The sequence below is a fragment of the Ranitomeya variabilis genome, chromosome 1 (assembly GCF_051348905.1).
Source record: "Ranitomeya variabilis isolate aRanVar5 chromosome 1, aRanVar5.hap1, whole genome shotgun sequence".
NCBI classification, from domain to species: Eukaryota; Metazoa; Chordata; class Amphibia; order Anura; family Dendrobatidae; genus Ranitomeya; species Ranitomeya variabilis.
In genome coordinates, this window is record NC_135232.1 from 13,688,632 (window position 1) to 13,715,811 (window position 27,180).

Here is a 27,180-nt window from a genome sequence, read left to right on the forward strand (position 1 = left end):
TCAAAAAGTCAAATGGCGCTCCTTCCCTTCCGAGCCCTGCCGTGCGCCAAAGAGTGGTTTACCCCCACATATGAGGTATCAGCGTACTTAGGACAAATTGGACAACAACATTCGTGGTCCAGTTTCTCCTTTTACCCTTGGGAAAATAAAAAAATTGTTGCGAAAAGATCATTTTTGTGACTAAAAAGTTAAATGTTAATTTTTCCCCTCTATGTTGCTTCTGCTGCTGTGAAACACCTGAAAGGTTAATAAACTTCTTGAATGTGGTTTTGAGCACCTTGAGGGGTGCAGTTTTTAGAATGGTGTCACTTTTGGGTATTTTCAGCCATATAGAACCCTCAAACTGACTTCAAATGTGAGGTGGTCCCTAAAAAAATGGTTTTGTAAATTTTGTTGTAAAAATGAGAAATCACTGGTCAAATTTTAACCCTTATAACTTCCTAGCAAAAAAAAAAATTTGTTTCCAAAATTGTGCTGATGTAAAGTAGACATGTGGGAAATGTTATTTATTAACTATTTTGTGTCACATAACTCTCTGGTTTAACAGAATAAAAATTCAAAATGTGAAAATTGCAAAATTTTCTAATTTTTCGCCAAATTTCCGTTTTTTTCACAAATAAACTCAGAAATTATCGACCTAAATTTACCACTAACATGAAGCCCAATATGTCACGAAAAAACAATCTCAGAATCGCTAGGATCCGTTGAAGCGTTCCTGAGTTATTACCTCATAAAGGGACACTGGTCAGAATTGCAAAAAATGGCAAGGTCATTAAGGCCAAAATAGGCTGGGTCATGAAGGGGTTAACTAGGTCAACCAGCTACCCCATGTATAGACTTAAATGGAAGCTAACCTCATGAGCAATACGTTAGTCATCACTTTACGAGGATGAATATGAGTTTTAATAAAGTTCCGAGTCTCTCTGGAAAGGGAAGTGGAGTCCATAACTCCGCCCACTCAGTGACGTCACGACCAGGGGGTATAAGTGAGGGGGAGCTAATTTTTCACTTGTCTTTGCCCAGGAAAAGAGCTAACAGCAGCTCTACAAGCTGCTCTGATGCATTTTGATGTTGCTCCTCCCCCAGCCGCATGGTCAGCCATGATCTGAATTGATATGAGAGAACTGTAAGTGTTTTTTTCAACTTTAATTCCTTTTTATTTCTAATCATTCTGTACATACGATCTCCTTTTATAATATCTCTTTAAACATTTGTAAACATTGTCTATCATTTGGAGTAAAAGATATAAAATTACTAGCTTCATTTCTCCTTGCTCTATAATGTACTGTCCTCTGAAGTAAATTATGCTACTAATTGGGTTGGCTCCTGATCCATTACCAATTCAGGAATAGGAGCTGGTAGCAGCGGAAAGTGTCCTGAGCCGTTGGGAAAACTGGTAATGACGGACAGCATTGATAATTATTGTTTCCGCCTGAGTGGCAGTAGTTATATCACCATTGCTGCAGTGTGCCCATTAGCCAGTACATAGTAAAGCAGCCTTTCTGGCGACTATTTATCTTAGGTGCAGTACTGATATGTGATTAAGATATGTATAAATGTGTGACACTGAGTCACTACTCACGGACAAGCCTAGAGAAAGGGTAGACAGGACGTCTGAGGTCAGATACCAGGAGGGCACAAGATAAAAAGCAGCAGGAGAAAGTCGTGGTCAGGTAACAGTCCAGGCTCAAATACCAGGAGGGTACGTCAAGACTAGGGAGTAAAAAAAACAGTCAGAGGCCAAGTACGGGGTCAGGTACCTGCAGTCAGAGCGTCAAGAGCAGAGGGCATAATCCACATGAATAGTCACGACAAATCCTACGTCCGGCAACAAGAACACAGAAAGACACAATCAGACAGAGCCAAGCACACACCAAACTAAGCTCAGATACAGCTGACACCGATCTGCTATCAAGGATGAAAGGCATCTGGGGAAATGCCCGAAGGCTTGACCAGATTGAGCAGCAGGGCTGTTGATCAAAATGCTGCGAGCCCAGAATCAGATTGGATGAATGGACTGTCACTCACAATACTGACAGTCCAGCATACACCAGATCCCATTGCGAGGTTGAGCCATCACTCACAGCCTCCCTAGTCCATAGTAAAGATGAAACCATGACAAAAAGACTTCCCACATTCTGAATATGAGAACAGCTTTTCTCTGTATGACTTCACTCATGTCTAACAAGATTTCGTTTACTAAAGATTTCCCACACATTGATCATGAGTATGGCTTATCACCTGTGTGACTTCTCTTCAGAGAAGACGTGATTTATGTATAAAAGATTTACCAAATTCTGGAATGAATACGGCTTCTCTCCTGTGTGAGTTCTACGATGTTTAACAAGTTGTGATTTCTCTGTAAAGCATTTTCCACATTGTTGTTGAGGGAGGATCTAAAGGGATCCTTCACAGTTGACTCAGTGATTTCCAAATTAATCTACAGGGCGTTGCCGGCAACTGAAAATGACCAGACGGAGACATGTGTCTCTTTTTGGGGGGATCGCGAAGATCTCTTGCCCCTGTTTATTGTGTATCACTTTTCATAATCATAGAAATTATACTTCAACCAATCAGCATAAGAACACGCTCACAGTTCTTAACCTATAAGAATGCAGGAACAGTCTGTACGTCAAAGTCTCGTCGAACAATACACTCTCAGTCTCATGTCCTGTCCAGGTTGCAACAATCAAGGTCTCATAACAGCTGTAAACTTTAGGCCTAGTAACAAAATTTATATCAAAACAGCAAAATGGAGTAGAAAAGTACAAAATGGAGAATCTTTCTTTATTTGTTCCTTCACATTGTAAATATTAAAACAGACAAAATAAACTAGAAACCGCGCTTAAGGAGAGAATAGAAAATACTGAAACAAATCGCACATGGAGTACTCAAAAGCGGATCACACATTTAATACTCAAGGTCTATTGTAGTACTCAAAAAACAAACAGCGTTGCTCCCCTGCCTGAGGATATCGGCCGCAGTGGTGTACCCCCCTATGCAGGTAGCTAACCCTGCACCAGTGTCACACAAGGAGTGCAGCTGTAGCTAATACGCTTATCTATGTGGATATACTGCTGGCGGTATGCTAATTGTAAGTCCTGGCGTTCCCGGTTACGTCCGCCGTGTGCGATGGAGCCCCAATAGGCGTGCTCCTCTGTAGAAAAGGGGAGTTGTCCGTGGCATATGCCACACGCTGTGCCAAAAAGAGAGAGGCACACTGCGGGACCAGGAGCGCTCCGGCCGGTAGCGCTTCCTGGATACCACGAGGAATGGAGCAAGAGCAGAATGGCTGGTAGGCCCCGCCTACTAGTGACGTCACTAAGAGTACGGATCGCCGTAGCGCTCCAAGGAAAGGGGAGAAGGCAGTCTAACCAACGCGTTTCGAAGAGACTAAGCTCTTCTTCATCAGGGTTACAGGAATACCTACCCCTACTGTGTTATATACAGCCATGTATGTGTCCCGCCAATCCTGTTAACCCCGGACTTCCCAGCCAGTAATATATATCTCATCCACATACTCTAGACAGCATTGAGGGATCTTCATACTTCATGGAGTATTGTCTAATATGAAGTGTCAATAACACCACACTAACTATTGTGATATTACCATAATTAAAACCATAAATCTTTATTAGCCACAAATAAAAATAATAATAAAAAATACCTAGTTAAAATGAAAACATATACAATTGCAATTAAACGTCAAACGTTTGTTTTTTGAGTACTACAATAGACCTTGAGTATTAAATGTGTGATCCGCTTTTGAGTACTCCATGTGCGATTTGTTTCAGTATTTTCTATTCTCTCCTTAAGCGCGGTTTCTAGTTTATTTTGTCTGTTTATAGTGTATGCGGGTGGGCACTACCCGGCTTTGAATCTCGCAGCTTAGGAGTTGTGTTCCTGTTTGGGCGAGCGCCAATGTCGATTTTGTAAACATTAAAACAGTTTCTCCCCTGTGTGAATTCTTAGATGTGTTACAAGATTTGCTTTTTGGGTAAAACATTTCCAACATTCTGAACATGAATATGGCTTCTCACCTGTATGAATTCTCTGATGTATAATAAGATGCCCTTTAACCGCGAAGGACTTCCCACATTCCGAACATGAAAATGGTTTTACTCCTGTGTGAATTCTCTGATGTCTAATAAGATGCCCTTTTTCTGTGAAGGATTTCTCACATTCTGAACATGAAAATGGCTTTTCTCTTGTGTGAAATGTCTGATGTCTAATAAGATGCCCTTTAACCATGAAGGACTTCCCACATTCTGAACATGAAAATGGTTTTACTCCTGTGTGAATTTTCTGATGTTTAATAAGACTCCCTTTACTTCTGAAGGATTTCTCACATTCTGAACATGAAAATGGCCTTTCTCCTGTGTGAATTATCTGATGGCTAATAAGACTCGCTTTATCTGTGAAGAACTTCCCACATTCTGAACATGAAAATGGGTTTTCTCCTGTGTGAATTATCTGATGTCTAATAAGACTCCTCTTATGTTTGAAGGACTTCCCACATTCTGAACATGAAAATGGGTTTTCACCTGTGTGAATTCTCTCATGTATAACACATTTTGATTTATCTGTAAAGCATTTCCCACATTCTGAACAGGAGTATGGCTTCTCTCCTTCATGTTTGCCTTCAGTAAGATTATCTGAGCCTTTAGTAAATTCTTTATGACACTGAAATCTTGTATCCACGTTGTCACCTGGAATTGTAACAATGCGAGATTGCTCAGGAGAGGGTTCCTCATGATTAGGAGGATAAGAAAGTGAAGTGCTGGGAAGTCCAGGAGGTCCATGAAGGGTAATGAGGCTTTCTCCATTAGAGTGCTTCCTGATATCTTCTTTTTTACAATTTAGTGATAAACTGTTATTATCACAAGGAGTTCCTATAAAGATGAAAGATAAAATTCACAAAAGGGATTATGAAATTTGATGGAGCTCAAAATGAAGACCCTCGTCAGTGAAAGGACTGGTAATAAGGAAGACAACTACATGCCATAACATTATCACAATAGGTAAATTGAATAACATTTATAAAATGGTGAAATTGGCACAAATGGACCTCTAAAATACATTAATAAAGGTTAATTTTTAAAAGGGTTAAAAATACTTGATTATTTTAAAAAAGGTGAAAAAATGGAGGTTCAGTAGTGGAAAAAAAAATCTAGGTCTAATCTCTCCCTAGATGAGCCCTAAATTTCACCCTACCTGCCAGCCGAGGTTGGCACCCTAGTTGTAGACGTGATGGCATCTCCGCTGAATGTCGTTAGCCCTAGGGACCCTAAAGCACCCTCAACATCCTACACACTATAATAGACACAAAAAGCACACACATACAAAACAATTAAAGGGAGTACCTGTGATAGAAATATACACTCACTGGCCACTTTATTAGGTACACCTGTCCAACTTCTTGTTAACACTTAATTTCTAATCAGCCAATCACATGGCGGCAACTCAGTGCATTTAGGCATGTAGACATGGTCAAGACAATCTCCTGCAGTTCAAACCGAGCATCAGTATGGGGAAGAAAGGTGATTTGAGTGCCTTTGAACGTGGCATGGTTGTTGGTGCCAGAAGGGCTGGTCTGAGTATTTCAGAAACTGCTGATCTACTGGGATTTTCACGCACAACCATCTCTAGGGTTTACAGAGAATGGTCCGAAAAAGAAAAAAAATCCAGTGAGCAGCAGTTCTGTGGGCGGAAATGCCTTGTTGATGCCAGAGGTCAGAGGAGAATGGGCAGACTGGTTCGAGCTGATAGAAAGGCAACAGTGACTCAAATCGCCACCCGTTACAACCAAGGTAGGCCTAAGAGCATCTCTGAACGCACAGTGCGTCGAACTTTGAGGCAGATGGGCTACAGCAGCAGAAGACCACACCGGGTACCACTCCTTTCAGCTAAGAACAGGAAACTGAGGCTACAATTTGTACAAGCTCATCGAAATTGGACAGTAGAAGATTGGAAAAACGTTGCTTGGTCTGATGAGTCTCGATTTCTGCTGCGACATTCGGATGGTAGGGTCAGAATTTGGCGTAAACAACATGAAAGCATGGATCCATCCTGCCTTGTATGGAGCATCTTTGGGATGTGCAGCCGACAAATCTGCGGCAACTGTGTGATGCCATCATGTCAATATGGACCAAAATCTCTGAGGAATGCTTCCAGCACCTTGTTGAATCTATGCCACGAAGAATTGAGGCAGTTCTGAAGGCAAAAGGGGGTCCAACCCGTTACTAGCATGGTGTACCTAATAAAGTGGCCGGTGAGTGTATATATCATGTAGATCTCACTTGCATGTATACTCCTCTATAATCAAATATATACTTATATGCTCACAGCTAATATATACATTATAATCAATGGTTTAAAATGGCTGACACGAACTGCTATAACCCAGACAGATCATATGGGGTTTTCCATCCCTAAAGCAGAACAGTGTCAGATGTTAGGTGACTGCTTATCAAATGTCTCAACTCTGTCCTACATTCAGAACTCAAGTTTAGTTGCTTAATCCGCTGTCATATGAGCATTAATCACAATATTCTATATATGTTTAGATAACCAATGACAGAGGAGCTAGACAATATGGTAATTAACTAACCACCCCTGACAACCCCTAACCACTCCTTTCTATGTGAAAATATAAAACTATGTATGTACAATAAAGTGCCAGTATTGATGGAATGTTGTTCTGTCACAGTTGTGTACAGTCCATTCTTGATGAGCGCTCAAAATACTCAGTCTAATTGGGAGCGGCCACAGCACACACAGGGATAAGATTTATCCAACCCAAATATTTCCATATCATTAATGGCGCCCAACAGCGAGGCATGGATGAAACGCACACGGGGATCCTTCTTACCGGAGATACGGAGGTTTTGGCCATGGCCTTGGCACAGGGGCAGGAGACTGCGCAGCTCCATAAGTAAGGTAAGAAAATGTTATCATCTTACCTGAAAGTCCCCTGTGCCCAGTCCTTGTCTATGCCTCTTGCCGGTCAGGTGTGGTCACCAATTCCCAGGTAGTGTAAAAAATCCGAAGCCGAATCCAGACCCTGGGAGGTGTCTGCTGTGGGCCGTGTATGTGTTCTGTGTTTGTGTAAAATCCGGGAGAGGAAGTAAAAAGTGACTTTTGTTTTTGGTGGCTGGGTAACGGACAGCAGGAGGTCAAATCGCTGAATAAGCTATCACAGATTCCCGTGCAATAGGAGAGACAGAAGGTTTCGGGACAGGCAGTTCCATGTTCCAGGCTCGGATGGTGATAGCTTTGAGGGCTGCCACAGATTCCCGTAGCCGGCGGCCAGTCAGGACGACCGGAGCGGAGGGTGGTAGAATTTCCCGGGCATATGCGTGCCCAGTGCGATTGATAGTTGTCTGTTCCCAGCGCAACCTGCATGTGTCACAGAATTTAAAAGGGCATCTCTCGGATTGTCTATCTGTTTCTGTCTGTCAAGTGTTGCTGCTTTAAGAAGCATACAATTGAAAAGAAAGTTTGGGTTTTTTTTTTCTCTTCTCTCTCTCTCCCCTGAACTTCCTCTTTTTTTTTCAGCTGCGAGCAGAGATACATTGTAAATCACACTGTCACATCTGTTTTTTTTTTTTCCCTGACTGTTTTCAGCTGCAATGCAAGCTATGTGTAGCTATTTGTGAAGAAGTGATTGTATCTATCATCTTTGGTGCGACATACGTGTTTTCAGATACGTGATTTTAGTGACATTTGATATTATTGCAATAGCATACAGCAGCGTATAAAAGAGGAAGTGTGTCTCTGACTGTATTTGAGCGCAGAGATTCTAAAAGGAAAAAGGAGAAGAGAAAAGCCGTTTTAATTTTTAATTTTTTTTACTCTCTTAAAGGGTCTTTTTCTTTTTGCGGCATTTTAAAGTTTTTTAATTAAGTTTTCCTCAATCTTCAGTCTCTTTACCTTTTTACTTTTTTTGGGAAAAAGTAGTTTTTTTTATCTTCTTTCATTTTGTATCAAAATTTTGAGTTTTTGGTTGTGAGCTAAGTTTTTGACGGTTTTTCTTATCGTTTTGGGTTTTTCTTAGAGTTTTATATAATCATTTTTAGAAGTTTTTTTAGTACTGTTTTCTTTTCTTTTTCCTTTTGTGTGTTTTTCATTTTTTTACTCTTGCCATGGGAAATAAAGTGGCCAAGCAACAGGAGAGTCTTTTATTTCCTGATGAGCAAACAGCCCCTAGATAGTGGCAGAACACGAAGGTGTTAAGTATGTGAAGATTTTGGAAGGTATAAAGTTCGTGAAATTCATTAGAATGGCAGACTTCAGGCTGCGGAGTGGCATGACGTAGAAAGGAAAAATAAGGGAAGTTAGCTGATGTTAGATTGCTGAATACATGGTATGAAATAGCAGCAGAGCTTACATCGTTTAGGTGGTACAGAAAGTTATGTGAGCAAACCAGGAAGTGATTTTTGTGGGTATGAGACGGAAGAATCTGCGCAGTCTTTTAGCAGAATCCATGGTATAGGTAGTTATTTTTTGCACAGTATGTGGCACGCCCCGTCTCTCCCTACAGGGAGAAGGCATCATTGCTCCACTCTATTGTTCTCATTCTGTTGTCAGTCTTTTTCTCTCTGCATTCTTCTCTCTCGCTCTCTTTTCCTCTCCTCTTCCTCCACACTTTTCTCTTCTCTCTCCCCCTATCTCTCTCCTTCACACCTTCCCTCTTCTCCTCACTCTCTCTCTCCTCCTTCTCCACTCCCCCACCACACCTATTCCATTTTCTCCTCCTCTCTCTTCTCCTCACTCTCTCTCTCCTCCTTCTCCACTCCCCCACCACACCTATCTCCTCCTTCTTTTCCTTCTCCACACCCATCCCTCCTCCTCTCTCCACCTCCTTCTGCACACCCTGATTCTCCCCGTTTCTCTTTACCACACCTTTCTATCTCTCCCCTCCTACTATTCCTTTGTCTCACTCCTCAACCCCTCCCACTTCTTCTTCCTCTTTTTTTCCTCCTTGTTGCCGGCTGGGCCAACGCCCAATTCAAACAATATGGTGCTTACAGAACAAGGTTCCCCTTTCTATGTTCCTGGCACAAACCAGCCATTGCCATTTGTGATATCGGGGAAAGAAAGTGAAAATCCCACTAAGCACAATGCAGTAGGCAACCCCTAGACACATCAGGTAGCAGACAGCTCAGCCCTGGGTGCAGAGGGGGGAGGACTGATATCACCATGTATTGATAATGTACAACTTCAGCACCGGTCAGAGCTGCCTACATTCACACCAACATGAAACTATAAGCCTAATCCATCATAGCTTCAGCAAGGGGGGAGACATCCTCAAAGCAACTTCTAAGTCCAATATCAGCCAGTGTATGACCCCAGTACAAGCTATCACAACTATTCCTCTGATGAAGATAAAGAGGGAACATCATACATGCTGTCCAGTACTAGAAAAGAAACCCACAGGCACCAAGAATGCAAGGGCAGATAGAGGCACCACCATTACACTATGTGCACTGCACTTCAAGTCAGATGACAATCTTCCAGACCCAGGGATGTGTCCCATGCCATTTTACAGAAGAATGTAGCAGAACCAGTGAAAATATGCAGCCACCTGGAATGATCTCTGGGCCATGAATGAAAATAGAAGCAGGTGATGCACTCTGGCCAACCATGAAGGAACAATTCAAACTTCCAGCAGAATCAGACGTACACGCTTGGGAGTCAGGGCCACAGCTAATTGAACAGCTCAGAGAGTGGGCCAAAGGCAGATTGGCAGGACAAGCCATGACATGAGCCAAGACAAGACAGAGTCTGTAAAGAAGTTTCATGGCAGAGTAATGCAAGTATCCCAAGACTTGGGCTTCACCATTCATGACCAGATACACAGGCAAATGTTGGCACAGGCCTTTGTGCATGGACTGAGACAGCCAATCAGGAAACCACTGATAGTGGCTAGGCCTAGGAACAGGTCAATAGCAATGGACTGACCCAGAAAAAATGTTTTATGTGCGCCTAGGAGACTGTTTATTGCCGATTGTCACCAAAACTGCCGCCATTATAGCACCACAAAGAGCGCGAAGAAGGAAACGGGTGCTGTGCTGCTGAGAACGCCAGAAGGGGAGCCAGAGGTGAAGACACTGCAAAGTGCCGATCAACACACCGGAAGAACCGCTGCAGACTCCAGAGAGGAGACACCGACCTCAATAAGGTTAGCAAAGGGGAGAAGCTATGTTGGAGCAGGGGGAAGAAATGATGGCAGATGCAGCCACAGCCCCTGTAATGCCCCAAGACCTTGGGTTGGATGCAGCCGCCGGTCTCATGGCACCCCCGGGCCTCGCCACGAATGCACCTGCAGGCCCCATCTTACCACCGCAGTCTCAATCAGCAGGCTGGACCCCGCTGCCGCTGCAATACCCATCATGCTGTTGTCCACAGTAGCCAAAGGGATTAAGTCCCAACCAGGGGTGCAGAAGACAGCCCCTCTCATGGTGACCACTGACCTGGAAGCGCAACCACCCTGCAAAGACAGAAGAAGTGTCAAGTGTTACATCTGTGGCAAGTTTGGCCATTTCCAGAACCAGTGCAGGGCACCAACGCCCCCGAAGAGACTGTACCCATGCAACCCAAGAGTTGGTCCAGAGAAACAGGTCAAGGAAGAAGTGCAGAAAGCAGTGAAGTACCCCGTCTATAGGACAGAGGCAAGCAAGCCAGGTCCTCAAGACACTATGCTCCTGACATGTAAAACTTCATCTGCAAGACCAATACCTCAAATTACCCTTAAAATGGATGGCGTTGTCAGATCCAACGCGGTGCAGCCAGAAGTGTGATGACACCTGTGGAACTCGCTGATCCCACCTGCCTATCAGAATCCTCTGTGTCTCGCATGGGCATTGATGGTCAAGTCAGACATTCTCAGCTTGCAAAGCCACGGAGTGTGTGCACTCAGCCAGGACACTCTATCCTGTCCCAGTTTGTGGTGTAAAGGACCTGCCACTCAACCTGCTGGGAGCGAACCTACTGCAGAAGCTGAAGGCAACCACAGTGTTCCACGAAGATGGGACAGTGACACTTTCTTCATCCCTGACCCAAGAAGAGTCATGCTGGCGGCCCTACAAGAACATTAAGCAACCGATGAGGCCTACTCAAGGAGGTACTGGACATAGTACCAGAAAGTCTATGGTCTAAGGGACCCAAGCACGTGAGAAAACCTCAAGTTGCCCCAGTACGGGTGTCACTCAAGCCATGTACCCCGTACCCTCGTAAGGCCCAGGCCAGGCCTAGAGTCAAGCTGCCTCTGACCAACTGAAGGTCTACCTGGAAATAGGAATCATTGTTCCTCGCACATCGCCTTGCAATACCCCGCTTTTCCCCGTCAAGAAAAAGACTGTAAAAGGAGAGCCAGCCAAGTTCAGAATGGTATATGACCTGAGAGCTGTGAATGACGCTACGGTGTTTGAAACTGCAATTATGCCGAATCCGCACACTCTGCTCTCAAATGTGCCTGCCACAGCAAAAGTGTTCACAGTGACCGACCTGGCTAATGTTTTCTCCAGTGTTCCCCTTCATCTGGAAGACCAGTTCCTGTTTGCCTTAATACACCAGGGGGGACACCACACATGGACAGTGATGCCACAGTGGGCCCAGAACAGCCCTTCACAGTTCACCAAAGCAATGTCCACAGTTCTCACCAACTGAGTCACAGAACAAGCAGAAGTAACCCTGCTACAATACATGGACAATCTCCTTTGTGCAGTTGACTTTGACACGTGTAAAGCCCTTTCCTTGTATCTCCTACTCTACCTGGCGGAGCAGCACTGCAAGATCTCAAAGAACAGAGTCCAGTGGTGTCTGAAGCAAGTTACGTTCCAGAGACACTGTATTGCTCACCAGGCGAAACACCTGACAGATGACCGGAAGACCACAGTGGAGAAGATGGTCCCTCCGACAACTCCAAAGGTGCTACAGGCCTTCCTTGGTCTAGTTTCATATTGCAGAGCCTGGATCCCTGATGCTTCCGTCCTAATGCAGCCTCTGTGTGAATACGTCAGCGTGACCCCGTTCCTCCTGACAGATGCAGCCTTCAGTTCGTTCAAGAAGTTAAAAGGCTCTGTAGTCTCAGCGCCAGCACTAGGCCTATCTGACTACGAGAAGCCATTCCGTCTCTACTTGATGAGAAGAGAAGGCCTTGCTACTGGAGTCCTGACGCAGCTTCAGGGGGGAAAGCAGAGACTTTCGGACTACTTTTCAGCTTGCCTGGATCCAGTTGCAAGGGGAGCCTCTTCCTCCCGCATGAGAGCAGCAGTTGCAGCACACGCCCTCCTGGACAGGACTACTGACATCAGTGGAAAAACCATTGGAAATCCTGGCTCTGCATGACATCTCAGCAATCCTCAACCAAACCCAGCCAAAACATCTCTCCACCGCCAGGCATCTTTGCCTCCAGTGCTCTCTACTCCTGCCCAACAATGTCACCATCTCCAGATGCACAGTCCTCAACCTGTCCACTCTACTCCCACTCCCAAGGGGGGATACAGATATGGATCCTCAGATAAAAAGTCTGATCAAAATCTGCATGATACCTTCCGGACAGGAAAGAGCAGGACTACCCAAGGTGGCAGAAGAGCCAAGAGCCAAGGTGGCTCCAGATTTGCAGATGATGAAGGAAGATTCCTCACGGGATGTGCAGTGACCAGCAATCAAGAGATCCTGTGGTCCAGAAGTCTGCCGCCCAGTCTGTCAGCCCAGGAAGCAGAACTGATAGCGCTGATGAAGGCCTACCAGATGGCAGAAGACAAGACTGAGGAAATGTATACCGATTCAAGGTACTCGCATGGCATAGCACACGACTTCGGACCCATCTGGGCTGCAAGGGACTTCCTCACAGCAAGCGGAACAACCGTGAAGCATCATGGAGCCATTAAGGACCTGCTGAACACACTTCAACTTCCAAAAGTGGTGACAATACTAAAAGTCAAAGCGCATGGAAAACTGAACACAGTAGGGGCACGAGGCAACAACATGGCGGATATGGCAGCCAAAGAAACAGTCAAGGGAAGACAATATGGACAAGTGGAAGAGGTCGTAGAGCCGGACGGCTACTACAGGACGACTGAAGACAGGAAACCTGACAAGATGACATCCTGGGATCTGCTCAAAAAAGCTGCAAGAGCAAGCCCCAAAGGACAAGAAGGAATGCTGGATGCAGAAGTGAGCAACACATGAAGAAGGAAGGGTATACTCAATGGACTACAAACCCTGTTTACCCCGAAGCATGTACCCTATGGTGGTCCAGTGGGCACATGGGCCCACACACAGATTAAAGACACAGATGAATGATCCGATTGGTGCTTACTGGTTCGTTCCAGAAATCTCCACCCTAACAGCCAAGTTCATAAACAGCTGTCTGACCTGCGGCAAATGCAACCCTAGAAGAATGAAGAAAGTTCCCACACATCAACTTGCCAGACCAGAGGATCCAGATAGACCACATCCAGATGCCGCCAAGTGGAGGATTCGAATATGCCCTTGTGGTCGTGTTCTCAGGATGGCCAGAAGCTTTCCCAGTGAGGAACCAGTCAGCAAAGACTACTGCAAAGAAGCTACTCTCAGAGACGAGATATGCAGCCATGGGGTCCTAGAAGTGATAGAGAGTGACCAGGGACCCGCACTCACAGCAAATCTCACACGAGAGATCTAGTCAGCAGTAGGGTCAGACTTAGGCCTACACACTCCCAATCACACTACTCAGTGTAAGGCATACTTCCAGAGGCCCAGCAAAGCTGTCACCGTATGAAATTTTGTTTGTGTCTAGTCCCAGGTTAGGGGTATCCTTTCCCTCAGCAGCTATGTAATATGATACTTTGTCTGCTTATGTAATTGAAATCACCAAGAAACTTGCTAACATCCATTCTCGAGTTTTTTCTTCATTGCCAGATCCAGATACAGTGTCCGGTATGCACTCCTAGAAGCCAGGAGACTGGGGGTTGGTGAAAAAGCTTGTAAGGAGAACACCACTCGATCCCAGATCTGATGGTCCTGCTCAAGTGCTGCTGATGACACCAAACTCTGTGAAACTGGAAGGAAGACCCACTTGGATCCACTCATCGCATTGCAAGAAAGCTCCCCTACCAGAAGATGACATCCAAGCCAGAATGATGTTGCGGCCTGACCGGAAAGATGACCTACCTGATAAAGACTACACATCGCTCACTACACATGCTATTGACTAAGAGACTGATTACAACGAACCCCCGTTAGGGACAGATCTCCTGACCGCCCATTTGCGAAAAGTCTGTACGGAGTGGGGCACAGGCGTTAGGCTTGTGTCAGTTCGCCGACAGCACAAAAGAGTTGCAGCGCTTTGGGACAGGAAGCTAGGATTAGGGCAAGTGATATCTAAGGGGGGCTTGTGATAGAAATATATATATCATGTAGATCTCACTTGCATGTATACTCCTCTATAATCAAATATATACTTATATGCTCACAGCTAATATATACATTATAATCAATGGTTTAAAATGGCTGACACGAACTGCTATAACCCAGACAGATCATATGGGGTTTTCCATCCCTAAAGCAGAACAGTGTCAGATGTTAGGTGACTGCTTATCAAATGTCTCAACTCTGTCCTACATTCAGAACTCAAGTTTAGTTGCTTAATCCGCTGTCATATGAGCATTAATCACAATATTCCATATATGTTTAGATAACCAATGACAGAGGAGCTAGACAATATGGTAATTAACTAACCACCCCTGACAACCCCTAACCACTCCTTTCTATGTGAAAATATAAAACTATGTATGTACAATAAAGTGCAAGTATTGATGGAATGTTGTTCTGTCACAGTTGTGTACAGTCCATTCTTGATGAGCGCTCAAAATACTCAGTCTACTTGGGAGCGGCCACAGCACACACAGGGATATATTTATCCAACCCAAATATTTCCATATCATACCTAAGATATAAATATCTCGTAGTTATTGCTGTATGTTCCAGGAGGGATGCAGACAAGATGTGTAGTCACATTAATACCCCAAAAAAGATAATATGACCAGAGCATGCAATCACATCAATAGTCATCTTTGGGGCTACAATTTAGACAAAGAAAATCTATGATCCATATCGCTATTACACAGTGCCTATAATATTTATATGGTTTAGAATATCACTAATGGAACGCCAATCAAATGGGTGCACAGTCAGATATCAAATGACAAGGTACTATTAGATAATTAGCTCCTTTCTGTTCACTTAATTCAAAAGCCTAATGCCCAATGTGATATCTTCCGTTTGTCCCCCCCCCCCCACAAAAAATGGGTGCATAACTGAACATAAATCCGCCATACAAAAATCCCTCACAATATAGGTATTAATCCACTCTCCTAATTTCAGAAACCGGCACATAACTGGGTACATATTCCAGTATCAATAGCCATGAGAAAGAAATTCCACACAGTCGAATTCTGCCATTCTTAACTCCCTCTTAGCCAAGGGTTCATCAGGGGATCCAGGGATGAGGGCTTTAGTGTTCCTTCTGGCCGTAGTCAATGCTATATTTCCTTTAACAGATGACAGATCTGAGTGGGGACTTGCTTTCTTTTTGGATTGAGTTGAAGCTTTTATTGAGAATATTTTAGATAACGTTTGAGATCACATTTATCCGGCACGCTACGCTGAGCACTTTGGGATTTCCATCTAAATCTCTGAGTGACGTGATTCAGATGAAACCCCCGAGGGATCCATTCACTATAATGAGGCAACAGAGTTACTCTCGAATGGCCTCTGTTCAGGGGTGTCCTTTTCAGAAGTGCCTCCATCTGCCTCATTATAGCAGAGCACAGAATATATGTGTGCCGAACCTTACTGCCATCTTTGGGAGGCAGAATGAAAATAAATGAACAGCATGTGAAGAATTGGCTTTATTTCTTTTTTACACGGTTCATCGTGCGGTGAATGTGATTAGGCGAATTTACCCTTCGGGTCGGTGCGATTAAAGCGATACCAGATTTATAGCGGGTTTTATGTTTGACTGCTACCACACACTAAAAGATGCTTTCTATTGCAAAAACTAGTTTTTGCATCCCCATATTTTGAGAGCTATAGTTTTTCCATATTTTGGTTCACAGAGTCATGTGAGGGCTTGTTTTTTGCAGGACGAGCTGCCGTTTTTATTGTTACCATTTTTGGGCACAAGACATTTTTTGATCAGTTTCTATTCTGATTTTTGGGAAACAGAATGAATAAAAAACAGCAATTCAGGAATTAATTTTTGTTTTGTTTTTATGCTGTTCCGCGTGTGGTAAAATTCATAAGGCAGCTTTATGCTTCGGGGTTTTTTTATGTTTTGCCACTTTTACACAATAAAAACTATTTTATAGAAAAAATATGTATTTTTGCATCACTTTATTTTGAGAGCTATAATTTTTTTTTATTTTTCTGCTGATGGAGCTGTATCGTGGCTTGATTTTTTGCTAGACAAGATGACGTTTTCAGCTGTACCATTTTTATTTCCCTCCATCTTTTTGATCGCGTTTTATTGCACTTTTTTTTCAGTTCGGTGGTATGACGATAAAGCATTGTTTTTTGTATCGTTTTTCATTTATTTCTTTTTAGGATATTCACTGAAGGAGGTTAACTAGTGAGAGTTTTATAGAGCGGGTCGTTACGGATGTGACAATACCAAATGTTTACGGCGCATGTCGGAAAGGGGTTAATGACTTCAGATTTATTACGTTGCAATAGTCTCCCACCGATTTCTTTATTGAAAACAGACCCGAGTAGTAAGAGACCCCATTCTGACTCTGGCACTGGAACCACTGCTCCTGAATTCACCAACGTCTTTACATCTGCCAGCAGCCTTGTTGTGACCTGGGGAGACTGGATAGTTGTCAGGTGGCATCTTCTCTGGGGTACCTGCACGAATTGTATCTTTTAACCCTCTGCTATCGTTTGCAGTATCCATGGTTTCTTGGATACCTCTGTCCATGCTGGAAGAAAGTTGTGGAGCCTTCTCCCCACTTTCCTTGGGTCCTTGCTTATGTGCACTATTTGCTGAACGGGAAAAGGCACGTCTTCCTTACCTGCCCTTAGGGTAGCTCAATCTACTGGTCTTCCCTTTAACTTTGTATTCCGGCTTCTGACTGGAATAAGGCCTTCGAAAGGATGAAACTTTTTTAGGTTTCTCTTCCGGAAACCCCTTCTTTTCATCCGACACCCTTTCCAACATGTTGTCCAGTACAGGACCAAACATTCAAAGGCCAGAAAAGGGGATGGAGCACAATTTAATTGTAGAGTGACAACCCCCTGACCACATTTTCAGACATATTGTTCGCCTAGCTGTATTGGCTGGTACCTCATTCCTTGCGGCGAATCTAATGGATTCTGCTGAGGTGTTCGCCATAAAAGCTGTCGTCGTTTTGAGTAACGGCATAGATTCCAATATCTACTCTCTAGGTGTCTTCGCCCTTAGATGAGACTCCAACTCTTCCATCCATATATTCATGGATCTTGCCACAGAGGTACAGGCTATATTAGCCTTAATTATAGCTGCAGATGTCTCCCATGAGATGACCCTCTGCCTTTCTGGCCTTAGGATCTTTTAGTCATGACGAGTTTTAAAAGGGGATAGAAGTTTTCTTTTCTACTCTCGCTATAGGGATATCCACCTTAGGAATTTCTTTCCAAATTGTATGTCCTCCAACTCAAAAGGTAGACGTGATCTCAAATCTCCTGGAATTGTCAGTCTCTTTTCCACATCTTCCCACTCCTCTAGGACCATGGCTTTAATATGCTTATTGACAGGAAACACTATGTTCATACAGCTCCTTAAACCTCCAAGCAATTTATCTTGCATTGATGAGGGGGCTGGTGGGTATCCGCCACCTTCATAGTATTCCTGACGGCTGATAGAGCGCCAGTATCTTCCCAAGAGACAAGGTACTTCTTTTCCTCTGGGGACACTGTAACAAATTCTTCCCTTTCCTCTTGTTCAGGGTCAGTGTAATCTGATAATTTCTCCCCTTCTGGTCTGGATTTAATCTCCCGTCGTGGTCTTTTTTGCCTGGGAGCCATCCGGGAGGATTGTGGGGTGATTAACTCTGTGACGGAATTCTGAACCTCCTCTCTAATTATGGTCCTTATATCGGTCATAAATGAGGGGCGCTCATCTTTAACCATCTTGGCAATACACTCAGGGAATAACTGTTTCCCATGTGTCCGGCAGTTTAGTATTACACATGGCACATCTCTTTCCTTTCTTTATAGGTGTGGATGGTGTCATGGACCTTTTAGGGGCTTTCTTGTCCTATAAAGGAACAAGGGAAGGGACTAGGAATTATACCCTAGACAAGAGTGTGAGTCTGAGACCCAAACTCCCAGAACCTCACCTGTACCAGGGTTTGAGCAGGGGTATCAGACCTGCTAGTGGTTTGACCTTGCATAGCTGGCTGACTAGATGAACTGGAACCTCAGCTCACCCCTGTCCATACTTGAAATAGTATTGTCTCACCTGTCTTCCATCTGAATTGTCAAAAGGCGGTTCCCCTTTAAATAAGGATCTGGCACTTTTTTTTTTTTTTTAGCTCTCCCAAAAGTGTATTACACGATGGAACGCACGCTGGGTACTAGAAGCCTGCGCATCATCCTTCTGTAACTGGAAGTTCCTCTGAATCTTCTGCGCGTATCGGAGCCATGCGCAGAGATGGACCGTGCTAGCCAAGAGCCCCTCTGGAGGGGAAGCGGCTCACTCCAGGAGCCACCGCTCACCTAGACAGGCTGAGGGACACCTTATTCAGCGGGGTGTCGGCCTCCGGACCCTCTGCAGGAGGAAGGGGAGAGATGAGGAGGACCCCGTCCCGATCCTCCTGCGTCCGGCAGCAGGAGCTCCAGCTTGCTGGAAGATGACAGGTACAACTCTTCTGTGTCCGTCCCTGATAGGGACAGGAAAAACACTGAGGGGTGGTGGAGGGAGGGGCCTTTTAACCTCTTGTGTGTTCCTGTCCCTATTAAGGATAAGGACAACCTCCTGATGGTGCTGACAGGAGGGACGTCCTGGAAAAAATGGTTTTGTAAATCTTGTTGAAAAAATAAAGAAATTGCTGCTCAACTTTTAACCCTCATAACGCCCTAACAAAAAATCAACAGCAGGTGAAGAATTGGATTTATTTATTGTTTACGCCGTTCCTCGTGCGCTATAAGTGATTAGGCGACTTTCTTTTCTTCAGGTCGGTGCGATTACAGCGATACCAGATTTATATCTGGTTTTTATGTTTGGCTGCTGTCACACACTAAAAAACAGTTTTTTGTTCCAAAAACTAGTTTTTGCATCACTACATTTTGAGAGCTATAATTTTTCCATATTTCTGCAGACAGTCAAGAGACGGCTTGTTTTCTGCAGGACATGTTGACGTTTTTATTGGTACCATTTTCGGGCACATGACATTTTTTAATCGCTTTCTATTCTGATTTTTAAGAGGCAGAATGAACAAAAACCAGCAATTTCAGAATTTTTTTTTTTTTGTAATGCCGTTCCGAGTGTGGTAAAATTGATAAAGAAGCTTTATTCTTTGGGTCAGTACGATTACAGTGATACCACATTTTTATAGTTTTTTATGTTTGGCGCTTTTACAGAGTAAAAATTATTTAATAGAAAAAATATTTTTGCATCGCTTTATTCTGAGGGCTATAACTTTTTTATTTTTACACTGATGGAGCTTCATTGGGGGACACAGGAAACCATGGGACATAACAAACAGTCGATAACAAACAAGGACTAGTCAAAGGCACGATCAGAGACAAGAATCTCAGGTCAAAGATCGGGTACTTTAATATGCAAAACATTTCCACCCAGGCCCGAAAAAAAATACCAGAGGAGGCGGAAGGAGGTGAAAAGGACCTGGAAGGCAAAAACGTAGAAACAGCTTAGAGAGCTGCTAATGGAGGCCTGATGAAGAATGGTGCAGGAGGCCCTTGGCCGAGATGACGAGAGCAGGAAGAAAGTAATGGAGGTCTGTCCCATGTCAATATGCATCCAGATTAAGAGAGTGGATCCAGACTGTAAGACAAATATGATGACTCTACAGATGCAAAGGGGGAATCTGAGAGTCTGAAGAAACTGTCCTCGACAGATGGAGCGCTGAATCGCACTATGACCAGATACAATATATACAAGAGACCGATAAGGAGAATCAGAAGGAACAGAACGAGGATGACTCTGTAAAGGAAGAAAGAATGCTGTAGAGTGTTCAACACCAAACTCAGCCCCCCCCCAAGGCGCACGGGAGGGCCGTTAGAGATTTAGTAAGCGTGCTCACCCCACAGGAAATCTCGAACAAATGAAATGGAAAACTGATTTTCCTGAAAGGGAAGTAGAAACCTGCCCCTAGGGAGCTGAGGAACAAACTAGGCTAAAGATCCAACAATAGGGGGGTAAGGGGAAAATAAGAGGGTTTCCCTACTTATATCATAACCGGAGCTTGAATGCTGCACTTCACGAGCAGGCCGTGAAACTGGAATAGTCAAAATAGCGAAGATGATGGATATAGAAAACATATATAGATGTTTCAAAGTGGAGACTGTAAGAAAGTAGACTACCTCCATGATAGAAGAAGGCGGGAGTAAGGTGGAGGGTTCGAGTGTAGGCGACTGTGAAAGTGTTGGAGAACAATCGCTGAAAGGTGGAATCTGAGAGAGGACTGAAAAACCTCGTAGAACACCCTGGATCTCTTCAGGACGATGTAGGGTATGCTCCACCATAAACGACTAGGGACAAGAACAGTTGGATGAAAGAAAACGGAGAGCCATCTGATGAGACAACCAATTATTATTATTATTATTATTTATTGTTATAGCGCCATTTATTCCATGGCGCTTTACAAGTGAGGAGGGGTATACATAATAAAAACAAGTACAATAATCTTGAACAATACAAGTCATAACTGGTACAGGAGGAGAGAGGACCCTGCCCGCGAGGGCTCACAATCTACAAGGGATGGGTGAGAATACAGTAGGTGAGGATAGAGCTGATCATGCAGCGGTTGGTTGATCGGTGGTTACTGCAGGTTGTAGGCTTGTCGGAAGAGGTGGGTCTTCAGATTCAATCTCAAGGCATGTCCGATTCACTGAATAGTGGACAGAAAGAAACGTAGACAACTGCTGCTATTGACCATAAGGTACATGAAGGGTGGTGTGCCTGACTTACCGGATAGGGACAGAACACTAGTACCACTGCTGCAATCGGCTCTCGATACCCTGTGACTGATTGTGGATATAACCCAGAAGAAAAGGGCACAGGAAAGAGCACGTCTGTGCTGCGGTCAAGGTCAGGATACCTGACAGCATTACACAGAATAGCAGTGTCTGACGTCCAGCTATATTGTGCACAGCACCACAAACTCTGTCCTGAAGCATGTCCTGTTCTACCATATCTCCTGAGGACAGGGCAGCCGGGGCTTACAGACCAGAGGGAGACTGCTGGTGAGCATGGAGCTTCTATTCATCCGGGAGCTGGTGCATAAAAATAGTGTAGGCCTGGATGCAGCTCATCTCTCTTCATAATGCAGAGTAATGCCGGCATCTGATTCTGGAGAGGAAAGATGGCGCAGAGGGCAGAAAAGAGCAGAACGAGTTTCCGCGAGACAGAAAAAAAAAAAGCACACTGCTGTCCCGGATATAGAGGGAGCAAGGCACGATGTGATTGGATGAAAAAGGTGGACAGGAAGTGCTGGAGAGACCAAGCGACTGACTGGCTGGGATGATGGGGGGCACGTCCTAGTTCCAGGAGAAGGCCCAGAGCTGAGCTGGGGACTAAATTTAGAAACCAGGCCGCCGGGAAGAACCAGGGTGGTGAGGGAGTCACAGCTGGACTAAAAGGTTAGCAAAAAAAGCCCCTAATGAGCTGTGCATGACCCAGAGATGAGGAAAGGGAAGGAAACCACATGTCTGCAATAATAATGAACAAAAAACAAGCATTACTAATATTATATGTAGTGTGACAAAGTCACTGGAGGGGAGATATGTAGCACTGAGCTTGTTGGCTTCAGTAATATAAACCTAGGAAAATGATCCAGCACACTAAGTGCTGAGAGGGGTTAATCAGCCATGTTTAGTGCTGGGTTGATTGAACAGCTGTAGAGTGGGAGGGTCCTGAGGATAAATACCCAGGATTCTACAGCATTCAGTGTGGGGTGCGCCTGGAGAGAAAGCTCTGGAGCCGCATGTTCATGATCAGGAAAGATGAACTTTGTGTAGTTTGCTCCTGAAGAGTACGGATTCCTGTAGCAACAAGGACTGTGACACACGTTATTTTTTGCTTTCCTGTTAGGCCAAGAAGGCCATGTTTGTGTTGCTAATGTTGCCCTGGTTTATGCAGTACTCTAAATAAATCAGTGGAAAATTTAAAGAGACAGTGTCCTTGCATGTGCTGAGTGAAGACGGCTGCAAGGATGGAACTGCAGTCAGACAAAATGGAGGAGCTGATCAAGCACCTAATCCAAAGCCAGCAGCAGCACCAACAGCAGCTCCAGCAGCACCGGGAGCAGCAGCACCAGCTGGCACAACAGGAGACAAGTAAGCAGCTGATGCAACAGCTCCAGCAACTGCAGATTGAGTTACTCAGAGGTAATGCATGGCACAGCGGAAGCATCGACCCCAATGTCAGCTGATGATTTTTCTGTCCAGAAGGAGGTGAGAATAGCCTTGCAGAAAATGACACCACGTGATGACAGAGAGGCCTTTTTAACAGTTTTTGAACGGGTCGCAGATAGGGAGAAACTCCCACCAGAGCAGTGGGTGGAAGTCCTGAAGCCATACTTAATGGGGGAGCCACAAAAAGCCTATCATGATTTTGGTTTACAGGACACAAATATGCAAAATTGAAAACAAAAAATTTCGGGCACTTGGGGGTGACAATGTCTATCAGGGCACAACTGGTCCACTGCTGGGCATATCACCGTGACAAATCTTCTTGCTCCCAAATGTTTGATCTGCTGCACCTTGTCCAAAAGCGGTTACAGCCACTGTCCTCTACACCAAAGCAGAGGGTGAAGCGAGTTTTAATGGACTGGTTCGTGTACTCCCTTCACAGCCTGTTGCATACTTGGGTTGCCCAGGAAGATCCCCGGAATCCCTATGACTTGGTCGGAGTGGTCGAAAGGTATCAAGGGTCAAAAGGTCCTTGAGGAGACATCCCACTCCCTACTGGGGGGGGGCGGAAGTTAAAAAGGGGGTGGGGAGCCCAAAGTCCAAGGGGGTAGTCGAGGTCATGCCAAGGGCCTAATCAAGGGATGTAATTTGCTGGAGATGTCAAGGCCCAGGTTATATAGCTGCAGATTGTCGTCTGACCACCGAGCAAATGGACGGTAGCATAGGACGCTGGTGTTCATTCTACGCATATCCAGCTTGCAGTGTGGACTGTCCACCCAGCGAGGGGCCCAATCTTATCTTGTCTCATGGTGGAAAAGGGAATTTCTACAGCGACTACAGGAAACTAAATGAGCTGGCTAAATTTGAAGCGTATCCGATGCCCAATGTCTATGAACTCGTAGAGAAGCTAGGGTCAGGCAGATACATCACCACTCTAGACCTAACTCAAAGTGCAAAGGAGATGACGGCCTCTTCTACACCTGACGGTTGCTTCCAGTATACCAGAAAGCCGTTCGGGGTGCCAGGAGCCCGAGCTACCTTCCAGAGAGTCATGGACCGGATCAGAGCCCCTCACAAAAAGTAAGCCGCAGCTTACCTTGACGATATTGTGATTGTCATCCCCGATTGGAGTAGTCATCTGCAGAAGATCCAGGCCATGCTGGATGTGCCGAGGAAGGGGGGAAAGGTTACCGTAAACCCAAAGAAGTGTGCCATGGGGAAAGAGAGGAAAAATACTTGTGCTACATTGTCGTAAAACGTGAAGCAAAACCGCAAGTGAGTAAGGTGGAGGTAATCCAAAATTGGCCTAAAAAGATCTCCAAGAAACAGGTCCTGAGGCATTTCTAGGAATGGTGGGAACCTATCAGCGGTGTATACCGAATTTCACGAAGATAGCCACACCCCTGACCGATCTTCTTAAGGGCACAAAGACGTTAATGGCCAAAGGGTCTCTGGAAGCAGAAATGGCGGTCCAAGAGATGAAACTCAGGGCTACAGGACTTCAACTTTCATGTGGAACACAGGCCTTGGAAGCACTTTGGTAATGTAGATGCCCTTGTCTAGACTTCCGTGTTTAGTGAATGAAGGTGCCAAAACCCCAGGCTTTGGGCAGATGTGGGGGATATGTGAAAGTCACTGGCAAAGTACTGGAGGGGAGATATGTAGCACTGAGGTTGGTAGCTTCAGTAACATAAACCTAGGAAAATGATCCAGCACACTACGTGCTGAGAGGGGTTAATCGGCCATGTTTAGTGCTAGGTTGATTGAACAGCTGTAGAGTGGGAGGGTCCTGAGGATACATACCCAGCCTTCTACAGCATTCAGTGTGGGGTGGGCCTGGAGAGAAAGCTCTGGAGCCACATGTTCATGATCAGGAAAGCTGAACCTTGTGTAGTTTGTTCTTGAAATGTACGGATTCCCGTTGCAACTAAGACTATGACACGTTATGTTTTTGTTTTCCGGTTAGGCCAGGAAGGCGATGTTTGTTTTGCTAATTTTGCACTGGTTTATGCAGTACTCTTAATAAACCAGTGGAAGATTTAAAGAGACAGTGTTCCTGAGTCTACCTCTATGTGTAGCCGAGTGAGATGATCTACCACAATATATATCTACGTATATACGTTTACCAGAGAACCCCAATGTTTTCCTGGGTCTCAAAAATTTCCCGATGGACTACGGCACACACACTGGAGAGAGTGGACCTGCGGGAGAAAAATCACCTCCGGTGTCCTCCAATGAAGCGATAGAGAAATTAGCTTAGTCACTGAGGGGTTAAGTTTGAATTTTTTGTATCTTTTTCTTATTATTTTCTTCGGATTTATTCGCAGTTGTATTCGGCAGCGATTACCGTTCTGGAGCAGGAAACTTTAAATGGTCGTGTAAAGAGTTAATAGTTGTTGAGTAAAGAAAAAAAACGGATTGTACACAGACGGCACACGGGCCAATGTAACTCAATTGGACTGATCAGATGAGTAGTTTTTTTTCATGGACCTAATATACATTTAAAGGGATGTTCCCAAAATCACTTTTTTTTTTTAATTTTGATATTATAATACATTTTTAAATCTGTCCTATTTTGCACATATCCCCTAATTTCGCCCCTCCAGGCTCTATTTACTCAACAGTTCCTGTGTGAACCCATATGTGAGGAGGAACCGCATGTTATATACCGGGGTTGGAGCTACAGAGCCGGATATTATATGCTAGGGGGCTATGGGGCCGAATATATCACATCTGTTTGTAGATACAAGCTCGTAATCCCTTTTATGATAAAGCAATTCTCCACCTGGCACAGAAGAGGGACTAAACATTTGTCATGTACTGTCACCTACCTGGTGTCCTCTGCTTGCCTCCAACTGAGACTGGTGTTCTGGTTCTCCTACATCCAAGATGGCCTCCATAGTGGCAGAGGGATGACAGCCGTAAGTCTGACCCACATCTCCATAGCACAGAACTTCCTGACTTACCACAGGACTCTTCATGCCACTCTGCAGCCGGCCTGGATGTGGAGGGACCAGAACGCCGGCCTCAGTGTAGGAGACAGTGGGAGGCAAACTGAGGGGACAGGTAGGACGACTCTACATGTGACATGTGTCGTCACTCGTCAGCATCAGGCAGAGGCTGCTACATCACCGAGATCCATAGGATGGGGAGATTCATAACCTGTAACACAAGCTCAGTCATTTATATGGCAGCACGAGACTTGTGGAAGAAAAATACAGACAGAAAGGATGGAAGAAATATTAACAAAGGTAAAGGAAAACTAAATCTGAGCTTCCTAAATCATTAAGAAGAGGTGTGAAGGCGGCCCCGTTATTCATCGGTGCACCGCTGGACTCTACAGGAGCAGCCGCGCCATCACCGGATGCTTCTGCTGTGATGAGGACAGAAGATAAAGCTTCACTGCACTGGAGACTCCACACAATATCACACACTGCCGTCATTATTACATACCAGTCATATCCCCCATCCTCAGGAATTCTTTGCCCCAACACATCTGACTATCAACCACATTCGGATTCTTCAGACGGAACCTGAAAACCCCTCTCTTCCGTAAAGCCTACAGCCTGCACTGACCCCGCTGCCTCCTCATCACTACTGAAGCTACCGCCTCACCAACACCGGAGCTGCAGCAACCCTGAACCTATTGTCTCCATCCCCACCATCCTGTAGAATGTAAGCCCGCAAGGGCAGGGTCCTCGCCCCTCTGTACCAGTCTGTCATTGTTAGTTTGTTTACTGTAAGTGATATCTGTAACTTGTATGTAACCCCTTCTCATGTACAGCACCATGGAATCAATGGTGCTATATAAATAATAATAATACTCATCATCATCATCATTGTTAGGGCTGGCACAACGCACCAAATAAATATAAAGATAGCAATAAGGTGAATTCGCAGCCCGGGGTCCACCGTGCAGAGATGGTAAACCACCTATACCAAAACATGGTATCCATCCACAGTCAGCTGTTTCGGGGTATTTGCCCCTCATCAGTGTGGAGTAGGAGTCTCCGCGGTGTTGGATGTTTTGATCTCCCCGAGGTCATTCATCCTTACGTTTATAGTCCTTTCACCAGACACTGCTCCTAATAGCCAGTTTCCTACTCCACACTGATGAGGGGCAAATACCCCGAAACAGCTGTCTGTGGATGGATACCATGTTTTGGTATAGGTGGTTTTCCTTCATTGGATGCTGCCCTTCCTGTGGTTGTTCCTTCCCGGTGAAAGACCTGGCTATTCATTGCTTGCGTTGAGAAACACGTGATGGTGTCTCCGCGGCTTTTCTACATGTCTCTGCTGAGCAGGCTGGGGAAAATGGGAGACCGCAGAGGACATGGTTCAAGATTCCCCCTGTGCAGCGGCGGGAACTGAACACCTAACAATCATCATCATCACCATGCACCGGTTAATATCACACACCTGTGAAAACATCTCCCGGAATCTCTTCCTTCCCGCCACTCACACACGGATGATCCCCGCTCGTCATCGCTTCTTCTTCGGTCTCCTCCTTCACTTTATTCTTAATCGGATCTTCCTCCTGATATATCAGATGTAACAATC

At 44.9% G+C, this 27,180-nt stretch overlaps 2 protein-coding genes across 2 annotated transcripts in view; both read right to left on the reverse strand.

Annotated features, from left to right (window-relative positions):
- The window catches only part of LOC143793392 (gastrula zinc finger protein XlCGF66.1-like), a 438,535-nt gene that overhangs the window by 395,980 nt on the left and 15,375 nt on the right, over nt 1-27,180 (reverse strand). The window lies entirely within an intron of this gene.
- LOC143793575 (uncharacterized) lies at nt 1,205-27,156 on the reverse strand. The gene is made up of 2 exons (XM_077280648.1): nt 27,040-27,156; nt 1,205-4,892 (listed from the first exon to the last, which is right to left on the reverse strand). Exons 1-2 carry the CDS (start codon nt 27,104-27,106, stop codon nt 3,940-3,942), a joined length of 1,020 nt encoding a protein of 339 aa, XP_077136763.1. The 5' UTR covers nt 27,107-27,156; the 3' UTR covers nt 1,205-3,939.

Bases quoted from the DNA above. Each gene is read 5' to 3' on its own strand.
- LOC143793575 (XM_077280648.1), bottom strand. From the start codon at position 27,106: ATGACGAGCGGGGATCATCCGTGTGTGAGTGGCGGGAAGGAAGAGATT. The intron at 4,893-27,039 runs GTGTGTGATATT...TCATCTTTATAG, and splicing joins TCCGGGAGATGTTTTCACAG to GAACTCCTTGTGATAATAAC.